General features: G+C 37.8%; 1 protein-coding gene across 1 annotated transcript in view; it reads right to left on the minus strand.

The window, feature by feature from the left end:
• Positions 1-589: 589 nt before the first annotated feature.
• Positions 590-17,347, minus strand: part of MTAP (methylthioadenosine phosphorylase) — a 94,212-nt gene continuing 77,454 nt past the window's right edge. Inside the window, exon 8 of the mRNA XM_032300063.1 lies at positions 590-5,404. Coding sequence (XP_032155954.1) covers positions 5,396-5,404 — 9 coding nt within the window. The 3' untranslated portion in view covers positions 590-5,395. The remainder of the gene's footprint in view (positions 5,405-17,347) is intronic.

Genomic DNA, 17,347 nt, shown 5'->3' on the forward strand with positions numbered 1-17,347 from the left:
TTTAGCACTCTTAATAGATTTTATGTCAGTCCATCAGTCTTCTTGCATCATCTCTTTCCTCTCTGCTCTCCTCCTTGCTCCTCTCCTGCATTCTTGGTAATTTCTTCAAATCCATTTTCCAGTTAACGAATTCTCTCTTCATTTGTGTTCAACTTGATGTTTAACCCTTTCAATGATTTTTATTTTTAATTAGATTTTTTCAGTTCTACAATTCTACTTTTTTTTTAAGTATATTTTAAAAACACATATATATTTTCTTCTTTTTTCTTTTTTTTTTGAGATGGCATCTCGCTCTGATGTCCACACTGGAGTGCAGTGGTGTGATCTCTGTTCACTGCAACCTCCGCCTCCCAGGTTTAAGCAATTCTCCTGCTTCAGCCTCCCAAGCAGTTGGGGTTACAGGCATGCACCACCATGCCTGGCTAATTTTTTTGTATTTTTAGTAGAGACAGGGTTTCACCATGTTGGCCAGCCTGGTCTTGAACTCCTGACCTCTGGCAATCCACTCGCCTCAGCCCCACAAAGTGCTGGGATTATAGGCATGAACCACACACCTGGCTCTTCTTTTTATCTTGTTTTCATTTCCTGCTTTGACATCTTATCCTTATTTGGAAATTTGAGCTGATAATTCTATCTCTTCTTCTGCTAACATTTGTGCATCAAAGATTGTTCCCTTTTGTTTTGTATTTTGGAAGACGAGTTCATTTTAAGTAGTGCTTTCCCTACAGAAATCTTGTGTAGTCTGGGTTTCAGGTGAATTCTTTCAGAACATTTTGCTTCTGTTTGTTTCTGGCTTCACAGAAATACTACCAATTTGTAACCAGTTATTCATTTACTTTCTTAGCTTGAAGGTACTCATACCATGTAACTAAAATAAATACCAAACATATTAGAAAGCAGACTTTTATACAAAATATTTCTCCCCACCCAAAGCGACTGTGGTAACGTAAGTGTTGCCATCTCCCTTTGCAATATCTTCTAGGACCTCCTAGCCATCAGTGTATAGCTCTTCAAATGATCTGATTCTGTGTGGGGGTTTCAATTCTGAGTCCTTGTTTTCTTAGTCTCGAAAAGTCTTGTCTCCATCAGGGAGCAGCTGGTATAACCCAAATCTTGATTCCTCATATCAGAAGCTTCTCCTTCTTACTCTCTTAGTGCTGTTTTCCACTTGTTTTGGGTCACTTGCGAATTATTTCACTTTACTGAACTCTTACCTATGCACTTAACAGAATGTTTGTGACATTTTTTGTTCAGCATTTCTAACCTCTTGTAGTAAAAAATGTTTCTATTTTCTAGTCTTCCATATTCCTGGAAAAGGCAGTGATATTATGTGTGTTTGTGTGTTTTTTAAAGTTGGCGGAGAGAAACATAACTAACTTAAACTTATTTTCAATGTACTCTGCTTTTAATTTATTGCCTTATGTTTAAAATGTAGTCTATTTGATACACAAAGGGGGCAGGGAAATGCTGGGTAGAGAAAGGTGGGGTCCCCGGCGAGGGCTCCACCCTTGGGCTTGTGCCCACAAACTTAAGACAGGTACTCCTGTTTTCACGCCCAACTGCTGCATTGTCCAAGACCCCTCCAGCCTACCATGCACCACCCCCGCCCCCCATCTTGTGCCTATAAAAACCCTGAAACCCTAGCAGGCAAACACATAGGCAACTGGATGCTCAGAGGAGCAGAGGAGTTTAGAGCACACAAACGGATACCAGTAGGCCATCTATGGCAAGAGATGCAGAATTTGCTTGGAGCTGGTTAGAGGAGAGTCTGGCTGCAGAGTGGCCCAACTCCAGGGCAAGACCACCTTCCCACTCCATTCTCCTTCTGGCTCACAATCCATCTGCTGAGAGCTACTTCCACCACTCAATAAAACCTTGCACTTATGCACTCATTCTCCAAGCCCACGTGTGATCTGCTTTTTCTAATACACTAGGGCAAGAACCCGAGATACAGAAAAGCCCCTGTCCTTGCAAAAGGTGGAGAGTCTAATTAAACTGATTAACACAAGCTGCCTGCAGATGGCAAAACTGAAAGAGCACACTGTAACCCATGCCCACTGGGGCGTTAGGAGCTGTAAACACTCAACTCTGGACACTGCCATGGAGTTAGAGGCCAAAAAACGCTCTCCGTGGCCTGCCTGTCCCCCTAGGGGTCTGAGCAGTGGTGAGCCATCCCCCTGCCACATGCCCTGCAAGAAGGGTAAGAGAACACTTCTTCCATTTCATATTCCCTAAGGAATAATGAGTAGGTAAAAACTTAATGATAATAGCTATAAGCAATTTTGGACATTTTCCACCATAAAATTATAATCCCTGAACAAATTATGTTGACCTTAATGATGTTCTAAGTAGATTGAGACAATTACTTGCTGAAAAATCTGGTGTTAAAAAAAACCTTACTAATCAGCAACAACAATGACTAAAACAATCTCATGAATCAGATAAATCTCTTTTTGCCCTGTTTTCTGTCTCATACTAGCTGATATATTTTTCTTTTTAGTGAGTCATGATAATTTGTTCATGCTGTTCTATTACTGAGGCCTGTCTGCATTGGTGGTAGAAAGTGACTTACACAGTGTATGGGTTCAACAGAGCAAGACCAACAGAGAAGTGGTTTTGATGATGTTATTGATACGAGGGTGCTGAGAAGGGAAAAGCCTGGTCCCTTTAAATGATACGGAAGCAGGGAAGGGAAGTGCTGGGTAGAGGAGGGTGTAGTCCCTGACTAGGGCTCCACCCCCTTGGGCTGGGTGAGGACAGGCATGTTTGTTTTCCTGCCCAAACGTTGCATTTCCCGAGATCACCCTGGCTTGCCGCACCACACCCCCATCCTGTGCCTACTACACACACACACACACCCTAGCAGGCGGACACACAGGCGGCTTGATGTGGAGAAGGGCAGGCACGGGCACACCGGAAGGCCGCCCACCAGCAGAACAATGCGGAATTTGGCCGTTCAGTTTGAGGAGAGCCCTGGACGCCCAGGCCACAGAGTGGCCTGACTCCAGGGGAAAACCATCTCCCTTCTGGCTCTCCCATCTGCTGAGAGTTACTTTTACTTAATAAAACCTTGCACTATTTCTCCAAGTCCACGTGTGATTCTTCCAGTACATCAAGACAAGAACCTGGGATACAGAAACCTCTCTGTCCTTGTGATAAGGAAGGGGGTCTAATTGAGCTAACATAAGCTGCCTACAGATGGCTAAACCAAAAGAGCACCCTGTAACACATGCCCACTGGGGCTTCAGGAGCTGTAAATATTCACCCTTAGACACTGCCGTGGGGTCGGAGCTCCACAAACTGCCCATCTGTATGCTCCCCTAGAGGTTTGAGCAGCAGGGCACTGAAGAAGTGAGCCACGCCCTCATCACACACCCAGGGAGGCAAGGGAACTTTCCCCATTTCATTATAGCAGGTAGCTCAGAGTGTCTCTGGAACAGGAGCAGCAATGTGAGAAGCTGAAAAAAACTCTTCTCCCAATGACTCTCTTCAATATTTTCAGGAAGTGACTCATACAGTGCCTGTGTTCAACAGAACAAGACCAGCAGAGAAGCGGTTTTAGTATTACCGGGTGGTAGCTCACAGTGTCTCTGGGACAGGTGGCACCAATGTGAGAAGCTGAAAAGGACTTTCTTCTCCCAATGACTGTTCAATATTTTCCATCTCCTCTATCCAGAAGCATTTTCTTCTAATTCCACATATTATCAGTAAAAGACGTTTCCGAGTTGGACTTGAAGATCTTTTTTTTATCTTGTGTTATATATTTCAGGATAACTTGTTCACAAAAGCCAAGGATCATCATTTTGCAGCAAGCCTAAGCATGCCTCCCCCAGACTCACTGGCAGCTGGACTCTAAACATAGTATAGTCCAGGTATCCACCTTCTGAAATATCCTGCAATTGAAGTCATCTAACAAAGCAGGCCCTATTCAGTGCTACAGAAAGAAGCAGGAAATCCTCCAATCCTCCTTCCTCATTTGTGATCATTATACTTAAGGAGAAGACAACACAGCCTCATTTTCAGATAGTTGTACATTTAGTTGAATTAATAATTTCCACAATGCATTTTTATAATGTTTACAATTTACCTTTTAAATTATTTACATTTTGGTGGGAATTTCAGTTTTTATTTATATAGAAGATAGTTTCATTTTAAAGTAAACAAGCATAATGTGTTGATATGTATGTTCTTACCCTAATCATTTGCTCTTGTATCTGGTGAATTCAGTTTTTCTTAACGGCCCTTAAAGGTAATAAAAAGGATTTTCTATTCTATCCACACCTCCAGGCATTCTGAGTTCTATTCTGGTAGATCCCAGAACAACCTTGACCAAGTTAAATTGATCCAAGAAAGTTACATATACGGATGTATTAAAAACCCTGAATGAAAACAGTAAATAAAGGTAGAATTATAACTACATTATTGGATTGAGAATAGTTGAGTCAGAAAGCTCATAAGAGTACAAGTAACAATTTGCAAACTTAAGTCTCTCTAAGGATTGGTTATACAGCAAACTTGAAAGTGGATGATGTATGGTTATTGTCACAACATTTGTTATGTTGTTTTCATTGCCTACCAGTATAACTACTTTTTATGTTTGGGGAATTTCTAATATTGCAAATATGTGATTTGGATGACAGGGGTGGATGATCCATTATAGGACTAAAAATACTCAATACTTATCTTTCCCTCCTCTTTTGCAGGTAACACATAGGTGTGTGACTTAAGACTCTCGAACTGAAAGCTACCAGATGGGATCTGGCTCATGAGCTACAGGAAACAAGAGTTTCAGGGGACACCAGCTTTGCAGGTGGGAATGGTAGTATCTGTGGCACTGGAGGAAGCTGTTTTATCTCCAGGTCAATTCTAAAACATGCTTCAGTGTGTCTTTCCTAGTGTCTTAGCCTTGAGCCTATACTTCTGTTCCTCCTAGTTGATTTTGTGAGCTATTGCAATATCTGTTTAGTGAATTACTTTTTTGCTTAACTCAGCTGGAGATGGCACCTGTTCCTTGCCTGTAAGAACCTGGACTGAGAGCTATTTCTTATACATTTTACTTAGGGATTTCATGTGAACTTAACATGTTGCCTTATTTCCACTTTTAAACACTGTAACATTTGTCATATTTTCCTTTTTGTTTTTTCTAGCAGCTAGAAAATTCAGAAACAAATTTAGAACTTGATCATAACATAGAGAGTAATTTCTGCAATCAGTCAAACTAGCTTACTTACCTTTGTTTTTCTTCACTCTTTTAAAATTATTTGTATTGTGATGGCATTGGCTATAAACAGCCTTTGAGAAAATGTCACAAGCTTCTCCAGGCCCATGTGGGTTCCTCATATTCTCATTTCTTCTTTGTGGCAAACCCTTGAGACTCAGTTGTTTTCCTTTGCCCTTATAGCTGCTATTATCAAAAACAAACAAACAAAAAAACAAAAAACAAACAAGAAACTCCTATTTTTAAACTTCTATCCTTTTTTAAAAAAAACTCATACACCTGGCAAAGGACGTTGAGGTAGCCTCCGTAGCCCTTTCTTTGATTCCTAATAAAAGCTCATTTATGAGTTTTATAGTTAATAATCATAGGAAAAACTAGCAAAATACAAGTAGCCAAGAATCTAAAACGTGGCAGTTTTGTGTGCTTGATGTCTGATTCTTTATAAGATAGTCAAAGTGTCATTAGGATTCTGTATCCCTTTTAATTTTCAAGTTTCATTAATCTTCCTCCAGTGTTATTAAAATCGGTTATGAAATACTAAAAAAAAAACTAAAAGTCTTATCTCTTCAAACTTTTTAATTGGAATTGTATTGGATAGTTTATATGAAGGATAACTAAGATTTTTTTTTTAACTTTGAGCCTTTCCATCTATGAAGACTTCTGTTAGGTTATCTTTAGTATCTTCTTTTTCTTTTGTGAATGTGTGCTTTGGTATTTTCTTTCCAACTTTTGTTTTAGGTTTGGGGGTACATGTGCAAGTGTGTTACATTGGTAAACTGTGTGTCATGGAGTTTGGTGTACAGATTATAACATCACTCAGGTAATGAGCATAGTACCTAAGAAGTAGTTTTTCAATCCTCACCCTTCTCTCACTCTGCATCCTCAAGTGGGCCTTGGCATCAGTTGTTCCCTTCTTTGTATACATGTGTAGCAATGTTTAGCTCCTGCTTATAAGTGAGAAATTGGTTTTCTGTTCTTGCGTTAGTTTACTTAGGATAATAGTCTCCAGCTACTACACCCGTGCTGCTGCAAAAGACATTATTTTGTTCTTTCTTATGGCTGCGTAGTATTCCATGGTGTATATTTATCTCTTTTTTTTTTTTTTAATCCATTTCACTGTTGATGGGCATCAATGTTGATTCCATGTCTTTGCTGTTGTGAATAGTGGTGTGATGAACACATGCATGCATGAGTCTTTATGGTTGAACAGTTTATATTCTTTTAGTTATATACCCAGTAATGGGATTGCTGGGTTGAATGGTAGTTCTGTTTTTAAATTCTTTGAGAAATCTCCAAACTGCTTTCCACAGTGGCTGAACTAATTTACATTCCCACCAGCAGTGTATTAGTGTTCCATTTTCCCTGCAATCTCACCAGCTTCTGTTATTTTTTGACTTTTTAATAGCCATTCTGAGTGGTGTGACATGGTATTTCATTGCGGTTTTGATTTGCATTTGTTTAATGATTAGTGATGTTGAGCATTTCTGTCATATGCTTGTGGGCTACAGGTATATCTTCTTTAAAAAAGTGTCTGTTCATCTCCTCTGCCCATTAAAAAAATTTTTTTTCCTTGTTAATTTGTTTAAGTTCCTTACAGATTCTGGATATAAGACCCTTGTCAGATGCATAACTTACAAATATTTTCTCCCATTCTGTAGGTTGTCTATTTAATCTGTTGGTAGTTTCTTTTGCTGTGCAAAAGCTTTTGAATTAGGTCCCACTTGTCCATTTCTGTTTTTGTTGCAATTGCTTTTGGAGTCTTCCTGATGATACATTTGCCAGGGCCTATGTCTGGAATGGTATTTCCTAGGTTTTCTTCTAGGGTTTTTATAGTTCTAGGTTTTACATTTAAGTCTTTAATGCATCTTGAGTTGATTTTTGTTTATGGTATAAGGGGTCCAGTTTCAGTCTTCTGCATATGGCTACCCAGTTATCCCAGCACCATTTATTGAATTGACAGTCCTTTCTCTATTGCTTGTTTTTGTCAATTTTGTCAAAGATCATGTGATTGTAGGTATGCAGCTTTATTTCTGGGTTCTCTAAGCTGTTCCATTGATTTGTGTTTCTGTTTTTGTACCAGTACCAACATGGTTTGGTTCTGTGTTCCCACCCAAATCTCATCTTGAATTGTAATCCCCATAATCCCCAAGTGTCAAGGCAGGACCAGGCGGAGATAATCGGATGGGGGTGGTTTCCCCATGCTGTTCTCGAGATAATGAGTGAGTCTCATAAGATCTGATGGTTTTATAAGCATCTGACAGGCCCCCTACTTGTACTCACTCTCCTGCCGCCCTGTGATGAAGTTTTCTTGCTTCCACCTCACCTTCAACCATGATTGTAAGTTTCCTGAGGCTTTCTCAGCCATGCTGAACTGTGAGTCAACGGAACCTCTTTCCTTTATAAATTACCCAATCTTGGAAAGTTCTTTACAGCAGTATGAAAATAGACTAATACAAGTATCATGCTATTTTGATTACTGTTGCCTTGTAGTATAGTTTGAAATCAGGTAGTGTGATACCTTCAGCTTTGTTCATTTTGCTTAGGCTTGCTTTGGTTATTCTGTTTTTTTTTTTTTATGTTCTGTATGAATTTTAGAATTTTTTTTTCTAATTCTGTGAAAAATGTCATTGGCAGTTGGATAGGAATAACATTTAATCTGTAAATTACTTTGGACAATATGGCTATTTTAATGGTGTTGAAAGAAATGCAAATTATTGGGCTCCATCCCAGCCCTACTAAATCAGAATTTTGGGGGATAGTGCCCAACCTCTTAAGAATCACTATATTGGAGTATAAATGATTCAAAGAAAAGCTTTCTCCCACAGTATTCTTTGGAAATAATTGCATAAAATTAGAATTATCCCTTCCAAAAATGTATGATATACCTTCCCTATAAAATCTCTGGGTGGGCCTGGCTAGATTTGTTGTTTCCTGGCATGAACTGTTTTTCTTTTTAAAAGATGTAATATATATAGACAGAAAAGCACATAAAATTTATATATATGTATACTATGAATCATAAATAAGCATTTATAAAGCAAACATCAGTTTAACTATCATCAGATTGAGAGAAAGAACAGTTCTCGTACCCTGAAAGCCACACTCACCATATATTCTTTCTCTATCATAACACTTTCCCACCCTTTTTAAGGTTAGTATAATCCTGAATTTTATGATAGTTGTTTCCTTACTTTTCCACAGTTTTCCTAACTGTATATGCAACCTTGAATAATATAGTTTTGCATATTTGGGGACTTGATATAAAGGGAATCATGCAATTTTATGGACTAGATGGTTTGTTTCCCCCGAAGTTAATATGTTGAAACCTTAAGCTCCAGAGATGGTATTCAAAGGTGGGAACTTTGGGAGGTAACTAGGTTTAGAGAGGTCATGAAGGTGGAACCCCCGGGATGGGATTATTCTTGTAAGAAGAGAGGGAAACTAGAGTTCACTAGTGGCTATATGAGGCTACAGCAAAAAGTCTACAAGCCAAAAAGTGGGGCTCCACTACAGACCAGATCTGCCAACACTTTATCTTGGACTTTCCAGCCTTTAGAACTGTGAGAAATAAATGTTTGTTGTTTAAGCCAACCAGTTTATAGTATTTTTACCATAAGTAGCTTGAATTGACTAAGATATGTAATTTGTATTACAAAGTATCTTACTTTTTTTCACTTAACGTTATGCTTGAATGGTTCAGCCATATTGTTGCACAAGCTCTACTCTGATTTTAATTGATGTTATTATTCCATTATATAAGTATACCACAATCATTTATCTATTCTGAGCATTGTGTTGTGTCCATTTTGGGGCAATTAAAACAAAGTGTCTATGACCATTTTAATATATGTGTTGGTGTATCCAACACAAATTCATGCATTTCAAATTACAGGGTATTTCCATTAGCAATTGATCACTCCTTAGCTCTAAATGTACCCTTCAATATATGGCCTACAATTAATAATGGAATTCTCACAAGTACTTTTCTTTTAAAGTGAGCATTATGTTAATTTTTTTTTCAGTAAGGATGTTGAAGAGACATTGCAGGATAAAGAAGCTTCTTGCAATTTTTTTCAGAGGTGTGGATGTGAGGACATCCACTAGAATCCACTAAGTCCTGAGATTAGTCTGCAATACTGCAGCCTTAGCTTGATGATAACCTTTCCACAGCCCTCTGGACATAAAAACCAAAGCTCCCACATGACCTTCACAATAGACCCCTGTGGCATAGAGGCTCACAACACAGAGCTGCCACTTCCTGTGCGGGCTTTGTGTGTGGGTATGCTCTGGTCTCCTACTTTCATCCCCAGCTTCCTATTGCAGGCCACACTAGGTATTGCTGATAGCCTGTTTCCCTACCTGTATACTGGATAGTTGCGTATTGTTTGCTCGGACCAGCTGTGATCTGGCTACATCAGAAAATTTTGTTTTTTTGCTATTTAGTGGCCAAACACAAACAGACGTTCTCCAATGAGGTCTGAAACTCTTTCAAGTTTGTCTTTCCTTGGCTACTCTTTCCTCATATTTTATAGTTGATATTTCATCACAGGTACTAAGTCTGATATTTAGCCTGCTGTGGGGTTTCTATCTCCTAACTGGATTTAGACTGCCACCGTAAGCTTATCTTCAATATAGTTGGATAATGTCACATTATTTTCTCCAAGTGGTTATATCGATTTATGCTCTCACTAGCACTGTATTTCTTGATGCTCCACATCTTTGTCCGAACTTGGAGTTGCCAGACTTATTTTTTTGTTCAACTGATGAGGTTGTAGAGGTATCTCATTGTGGTGTTTTAAATTTTCATTTATCTTATCTATAAAAAAGTTGAACATTTATTGATATAGTGATAGGCCATGCAGAGTTTCCCATTTGTCAAACTGACTAAGTGTTTTACTCCCGTTTCAAATTGATTATCTGCCTTTTTGTCAGTGATTTGTAAGGGTGTTTTTGGATATTCTGGATACCAGTTTTTTTTCTTTTTTTCCAGGTATAAGTAGTACATATATCTTCTCCTGCCCTGTAACTTATTTTTAAATGTAGCCTCCTTATTTTCTACTTCATTAATTTAATTGTTTTTCTTTCTAAATCATTTCTTGAGTTTGGGGACTCACATCTTAATTTTTTGTTTTTCTTTTTAAACGTAAGTATTAAAAAGTATAAATTTCCCTCTGAACATAATTGGCTGCATCTCCTAGTTTGATAGAAAATCAAAATTTCCAATGACACTTTATTCTTTGATATGTGAATTATTTAGAACTGTATTTCATAACTTCCAAATAAGATTATCAAAATTATTTACTATTAAATATTAATTTTGTATTATGACTGGAGGATAAAAACTCAGCGTCACTTTAAAATTTCTTGAGACAACGTATTCCAAAACATCAGTTCTTGTAAATGTACCATGTATCCTTGAGAGAATGTATACAGATATTTTCTGATTGTTGCATATAAAATATGTTTAATCAAGTTTGATAATTATGTTGTTCAAATCTTCTATATCCAAACTTAAGCTCTCTGACACATCAATTTCTAAAAGAGAAAAATAGAAATCTCATGTAGATTATGGTTTTTGTAAATTTCTCCATGGAATTCTGTGTTGAATATGTAGGTCAGTTACAAGAATACTATCAACCTAACAATTTAATATTAATTCTTCTGATCAATAAACATAGGATGTTTTTCTACTTATTTAGATATTCTTTAATTTCAACAGTGGTTTATAGTTTTGACAGTAAAACTTTTTTAAGATTATAGCAAAACTCACGTAATGTAAAATTTATCATCCTAACAATTTTTAAGTACACAGTTTAGCAACAGGGTTAAGCATGCAAATGTAGTATAAAATATTATCTAACCTTAAAAAGGATTTCCTTCCTTTATAGTTGTTGGTCTTGTGTTTAAGTTTTCAATCCATTTTGAGTTAATTTTTGTATATGGTGGTAAAAGTCCAACTTCATTCTTTTGCATTTGCATTAAAAAGGAAAAAAATCCTTTTTAAGGTTGAATAATATTTTGTACTACATTTTTATGCTACACCTGTTGCTAAAGGAAGGAAATACTTTTTAAGATTAAACAATATTTTATTTTTATACTACATTTGCATGTAAATTGCATTTTCTTTATTAGTCCATCTCTTGATGAACATTCATCTGTTGGCTCTTGTTAATAATCCTCCCGTAAATATGGGTGTGCAAATATTTCTTTAAGATCCTGCTTTCAATTATTTTAGAAACATACCCAAAGGTGTGATTGCTGAATCATATGGTATTTCTATTTTTATTTTTTGAGAAAACTCCATACTGTTTTTCATAGTGGCTGCATCATATTATATTTCCAATAGAAGTGTAGAAGGGTTCCAATTTTTCCACATCTAAAGCAACATTTATTTTCTGTTTTTGTTTTTGATAGTAGCCATTGTAATGGGTGTGAAGTGATATTTCAATGTGGTTTTGATTTCTATTTCTCTAATAATTACTGATGTCAAGCCGCAATGCATGTTTGTTGGTTACTTGCATATTATCCTTGAAAAAATAACTATTCAAGTCTTCTGCCCACTTTTTAATTGGATTGTTTGTTGTGGCATTACAAGAATTCTTTTTATATTCTTTTAAATTGGATTATTTGTTGTAGCATCATAAGAGTTCTTTTAACCCCTTATCAGATATACATGGGTTGCAAGTGCTTTCTCTCATTCCACAGGCTGCTCTTTTACTCTGCTGATTGTGTCCTTTGATGCACACAAGTTTTAAAGTTTGATCTAGTTCCATTTGTCTATTTTGGCTTTTGTTGCCTGTGCTTTTAATGTCATATCCACAAAAATAATGCTAAATTTAATGTCATAAAGCTTTCCCCTACATGTTTTCTTCCTTCTAGTGCTTTTATAGTTGCTGGTTTTGTGTTTAAGTTTTTAACCCATTTTGAGTTAATTTTTGTATGTGGTGGTAAGAGTCCAACTTCATTCTTTTGCATTTGCATATCCAGTTTTCACAACAGCATTTGTTAAAGAAACTGTTTTTTGCCCATTGAGTGATTTTGGCACGCTTGTTGAAGATCACGTGACCATATATACAAGAATTTAATTCTGGGCTCTCCATTCCTTTCCATTTGTCAATACGTTTGTCTTTATGCCAGTACCATAGTGTTTTGATTATTATAGTTTCGTCATACATTTTGAGATCAGGAATTTTCAGACTTCCAACTTCTTTTTCAAAATTGCTTTGGCTTCTGAAGGTCCTTTGAGATTTAACTGACATTTTAGAATGGACTTTTATGTTTCTGCAAAAAAAGAATGCCATGGGGATTTTATACGGATTGTGTTGAGTCTGTTAGATCACTTTGGGTAGTACTGACATCTTAACAATATCAAGTCTTCCAGTGTATGAACACAAAATGTCTATTTATTTGTGTCGTCTTTAATTTCTTTCAGCAATGTTTTGTAGTTTTCAGGGGTCAAGCAGAGTGTATGTTTTTCACTTCTTTAGTTAAGTTTATTCATAGGTATTTTATTCCTTTTTATAATATTTATAGTAAACAGGATATTTATAATTTCATTTTGGATTGTTCATTGGAAATGTATGAGAATACCATTGAGTTTTGTGTATTAATATGGTATCTTACAACCTTGCTGAACTTGTTTATTAGTTCTAGTTGTTGTTGAGTGGGTTCTACAGGATTTTATAAATACTGTATAAGATTATGTTGTCTGGGAATATAGAAATAGTTTTACTTCTTTTCCAACCTAGATGGCTTTTCTTTTTCCTGCCTAATTGCTATCTTAGTCCATTTTCTCTTGCTGTAACTAAATATCACAAACTGGATTATCTACAATAAATAGAAGTTTTTTAGCTTATGGGTCTGGAGGCAAAGTCCAAGAGCATGGCACTGGTATCTGGTGAGGGCCTTCTTGCTATATCATGATATGGCAAAAGGCATCACATGGTGAGACAGAACAAGTGTGCTAACTTAGGTCTCTCTTCTTCTTCTTATAAAGTCACTAATTCCTTTATGGGGGCTCCATCTTGATGACTTCATCTAATCCTAATTACATCCTAAAAACTCTACCTCCAAATACCATCAATATGTAAATTTAGAAATTAAGTTTCCAACGAACTGAATTTGGGGACACATTCAAACTATACCTACTTCCCTGGCTATTAACAGAACCTTCAGTGTTATGGTAAATAAAAGTGATGTCAGTTAACATCTTTGCCTTTTTTTCTGATCTTAGAGGGAAAATATCCAATCTTTGATTATAAAATATGATGCTAACTGTGGGGTTTTTAACAATTATTCTTTATCAGATTAAGACATTTCCCATCTGTTTCTAGTTTATTGAGTGTTTTCATCACAAAACAGTGTTGGCTTTTGGCAAGTGCCTTTTCTATAGTTATTGACATGATCACATAGATTGGGTTTTGGTTTCAGTTTTTTTAATCTGTTGACTTTGTTAATTCACTTTTGGATCTTAAGCCAACCTTGCATTCCTGGGATAAACCTACTGGGTCATGTATAAAATTATTTTTATATGTGCTGGATTCAGTTTGCAAGTATTTTGTTTAGGCATTTGTATTTATGAGATATTAGGTTAGTAATTTATTTTCCTCGTGATGTCCTTGTCTGATTCTGTCATCAGGATACTACTGGCCTTCTAACATGAAGTGGGAAGTGTTCCCTCCTTTTATATTTTTTGAAAAAGTGTAAATAAAATTGGTATTAAATATTCTATATATATTTAGAATTCAGTGATGAGGCCATCTAGGCTTGGGTTTTTATTTTTTATTTTTCCCCCATTTATTTTATTGCATTTTAGGTTTTGGGGTACATGTGAAGAACATGCAAGATTGTTGCATAGGTACACATGTGGTAGTGTGATTTGCTGCCTTCCTCCCCATCACCTACATCTGGCATTTCTCCCCTTGCTATCTCTCCCCAGCTCCCCACCCCCCACCGTCCCTCCCCTATTTCCCAACTGACCCCAGTGTGTAGTGCTCCCCTCCCTGTGTCCATGTGTTTTCAGTTTTCAACACCCGCCTATGAGTGAGAACATGCGGTGTTTGATCTTCTGCTCTTCTGTCAGTTTGCTGAGAATGATGGTTTCCAGGTTCATCCATGTCCCTACAAAGGACCCAAACTCATCGTTTTTGATGGCTGCATAATATTCCATGGTGTATATTTGCCACATTTTCCCTATCCAGTCTATTGTCGATGGGCATTTGGGTTGGTTCCAGGTCTTTGCTATTGTATGGGTAGTGTTTTTATCACTAATTTAATCTTACAACTTGTTATAGATCTACTCAGATTGTCTCTTCCTTCTTGAATCAGCTCTAGTGGTTTGTGTGTTTCTAAAAAATTAGTCCATTTCATTTAGACTGTCTAATTGGTTGACATACAATTGTTTGTAGTACTCTTTTACAATCCTTTTTATTCCTGTAAGATTAGTAGTGATGTCCTCATTTCATTTCTAATTCTAGCAATTTGAATCCTATCTCTCGTCTTAACAGATTTAGCTAAAATTTTGTCAATTTTGTTGCTACTTCTTTAAAAAACAGATTTTATTTTGTTTTGTTTTTATATTCTCTATTTCATTAACTTCTTCTCTAATCAATGATTTACTTTCTTCTTCTTGTTTTCATTTATTTTGCTCCTTTTGCCACAGTATCTTAAAGTAGAAGATTCAGTTATTGATGTGAGGTCATTCTTCTTTCTTAACATAGGTATTTGTAGCTATAAATTTCTCTTACAACACTGCTTTTGCTGCATCACATAGATTTTAGTATGTGTCTTCATCACAGAGTACTTTCTAATTTCTCTTTTGATTTATTCTTTGACCCATTTGTTATTAAGAAGTATGTTGTTTAATTTATATGGACTTATTTTTCAATTTTCCTTCTGTTATTGATTTCTAGTTTTTTTCCATGTGACTGGAAAACATTTTACACTACTTCTATTATTTTAATCTTTTAATTATTTCTATCTTCCATACTTTAAATTTATTGAAGTTTGTTTGATGGTCTATGGTTTATTCTAGAGAATAATCCACATATACTTAAAAATGTATATTCTGCTTTATTCCTTGGAGTGTTCTATAAATATTTCTTAGGACTAATTGGTGTATAATTTTGTTCAAGTATTCCATTTTCTTGTTGATATTCGGATTAACTGTTCTATTCATTACTGAAAGTGAGTCACTGAAATCACCAACTATTTGGCAGTGGCCAAGATGGATGACTTGAAGCATCTAAGGTGTGCTGCTCTCACAGAGAGGAACAGAAGGGGTGAGTAAATACAGTAACTTCAATGGAAATATCCAGGTTCCTGTACTAGGACTAATTAAGGAAACAACTTGACCCACAGAGAATGAGGAAACGCAAGGCAAGACAATGACCCACCCAGGAGCGACATGGAGTCAGGGGAATCTCCCCTGCCCAGGGAAGCATGAGTGGGTGAGTGACCCTGGAAACCCATGCTTCTCCTACAGATCTTTGTAATTCATGAGAATTCTCTGGGCCCTCAACACAGAGCAAATACCTCACAGAAAATTGGTCCAACTATTCTCCATGCAGATCTGGTCCTCACTTCTCTCAATGGCAGAGTTGCCTGACCTGGAAATCTAGCACAACCATCCTGCCCTTGTCTGATCACCTCAATGAGAGGCAGCCCAATATTTTTCTGAAAAGGAAATCCTAGAACCAACTCACAACCCTTCCACCACTACAGTTGCAGTGGTAGTCCTAACAGCCCTCAGACTCAGGAAGGAACAAAGGGCCTAGTCATTATACTGGCACTTCTGGCACACCAGAGCCACCAAATGAAGAGGAGTCCAGCTCCTTTTTCTTGAGAACCCCCAGCCTTACTCTTCACCAGACAGGGCCCCCCACTTATGAATGCAGAACAGTTGCCCCACCCACAGCTGAACATATCTCTGGCTATGGTCCAGAGTTTCCCTGAGGAAGGCTCTCAGAGGCATGTGATAGCCCCTCTGCCACTGCCACAGTTAACAGTTCTATCCCTGCTGCCCTTGGTCTGGGGAAGATACAAAGAACCCAAATCCTACACCCAAGTTTACAGCATGCCACACTCACCATACAGAGAAGAAACCAATCTATCCTCCCTGTGAGCCTTTGAACCTCTGCTCTCCAACAAGTGGAACCCCAGGCTCAGACCAGCAGTGCAGCCGCTCACCCCACTGCCTGAACACTTCCAGTAATGATGGCTCTGTGTTTCATGCAGCCTCCCGGGCAACCAAAAGGCTCTCTGCCACTGCCTCTGCAGTGGAACAGCCCTTGATACCCTTAGACTAACAAAGGAACAAAGATCCTAAGTGCCCTATCCACACCTCCAACATGCTGGAGTTGACACAAGGAGAGAAGGCCAGTCTATCTCCTGTGGGTCTCATCCATCCTGCTTATTGCCAGACAGGATACCCCCAGCTTGGGCCCACATCATAGACCATCTATCCTGGGCTGATTGTACTGACTGATTGCTGACCTGCATCTTTGGGGTGGAGCCCCCACCAGGAGACAAGCAAAAGACCCTTGGCCACAGCCACTACTGAGGTCCCTTCCTCTGCTGCAGTCAAGGTGGGGAAGGAACATAAACCTTGAGATCACCCCAGAGGTGTGTTATGAAGCTCAGGAGCGCAAAGCCACTATCTACAGCCAGTACTCAAGAGGGAAAGGAGCCCACACTTTCAGATCCTTGAGAGGGACCATGACTGCAGTTTTGAGGAAATATAGGGGAGCCACACAAATGAACAAGGTTCTACCAACTCGTCAGTACACGAATGCACCACCTACTGGATCAGACCCCAGAACCTCAACACCAAAAACACCTCACTAATATATCCCCTTGTGAAACCAAAGACAAGAAGTCAACTACAATGATCCCACACAAAGCATTGGCCCTGTGAAAACATCCAGAAAAGTCTATCAACAGCATTCAATCTATATTGCAGTTAAAGGAACACCCCCATGCAGAGATGAGACAGAACCAATGCGAGAACTCCAGTAACTCAAATGGCCAGAGTGTCATGTCCTCCAAGTGATTGCATCAATTCTCCAACAAGGATTCCTAACCAGGCTGAGCTGGCTGAAATGACAGAAATAGAATTGAGAATATGGATAG

This window comes from Sapajus apella, unplaced genomic scaffold, assembly GCF_009761245.1.
Source record: "Sapajus apella isolate SASKATOON/1434 unplaced genomic scaffold, GSC_monkey_1.0 scaffold42, whole genome shotgun sequence".
In the NCBI taxonomy this organism is placed as follows: Eukaryota; Metazoa; Chordata; class Mammalia; order Primates; family Cebidae; genus Sapajus; species Sapajus apella.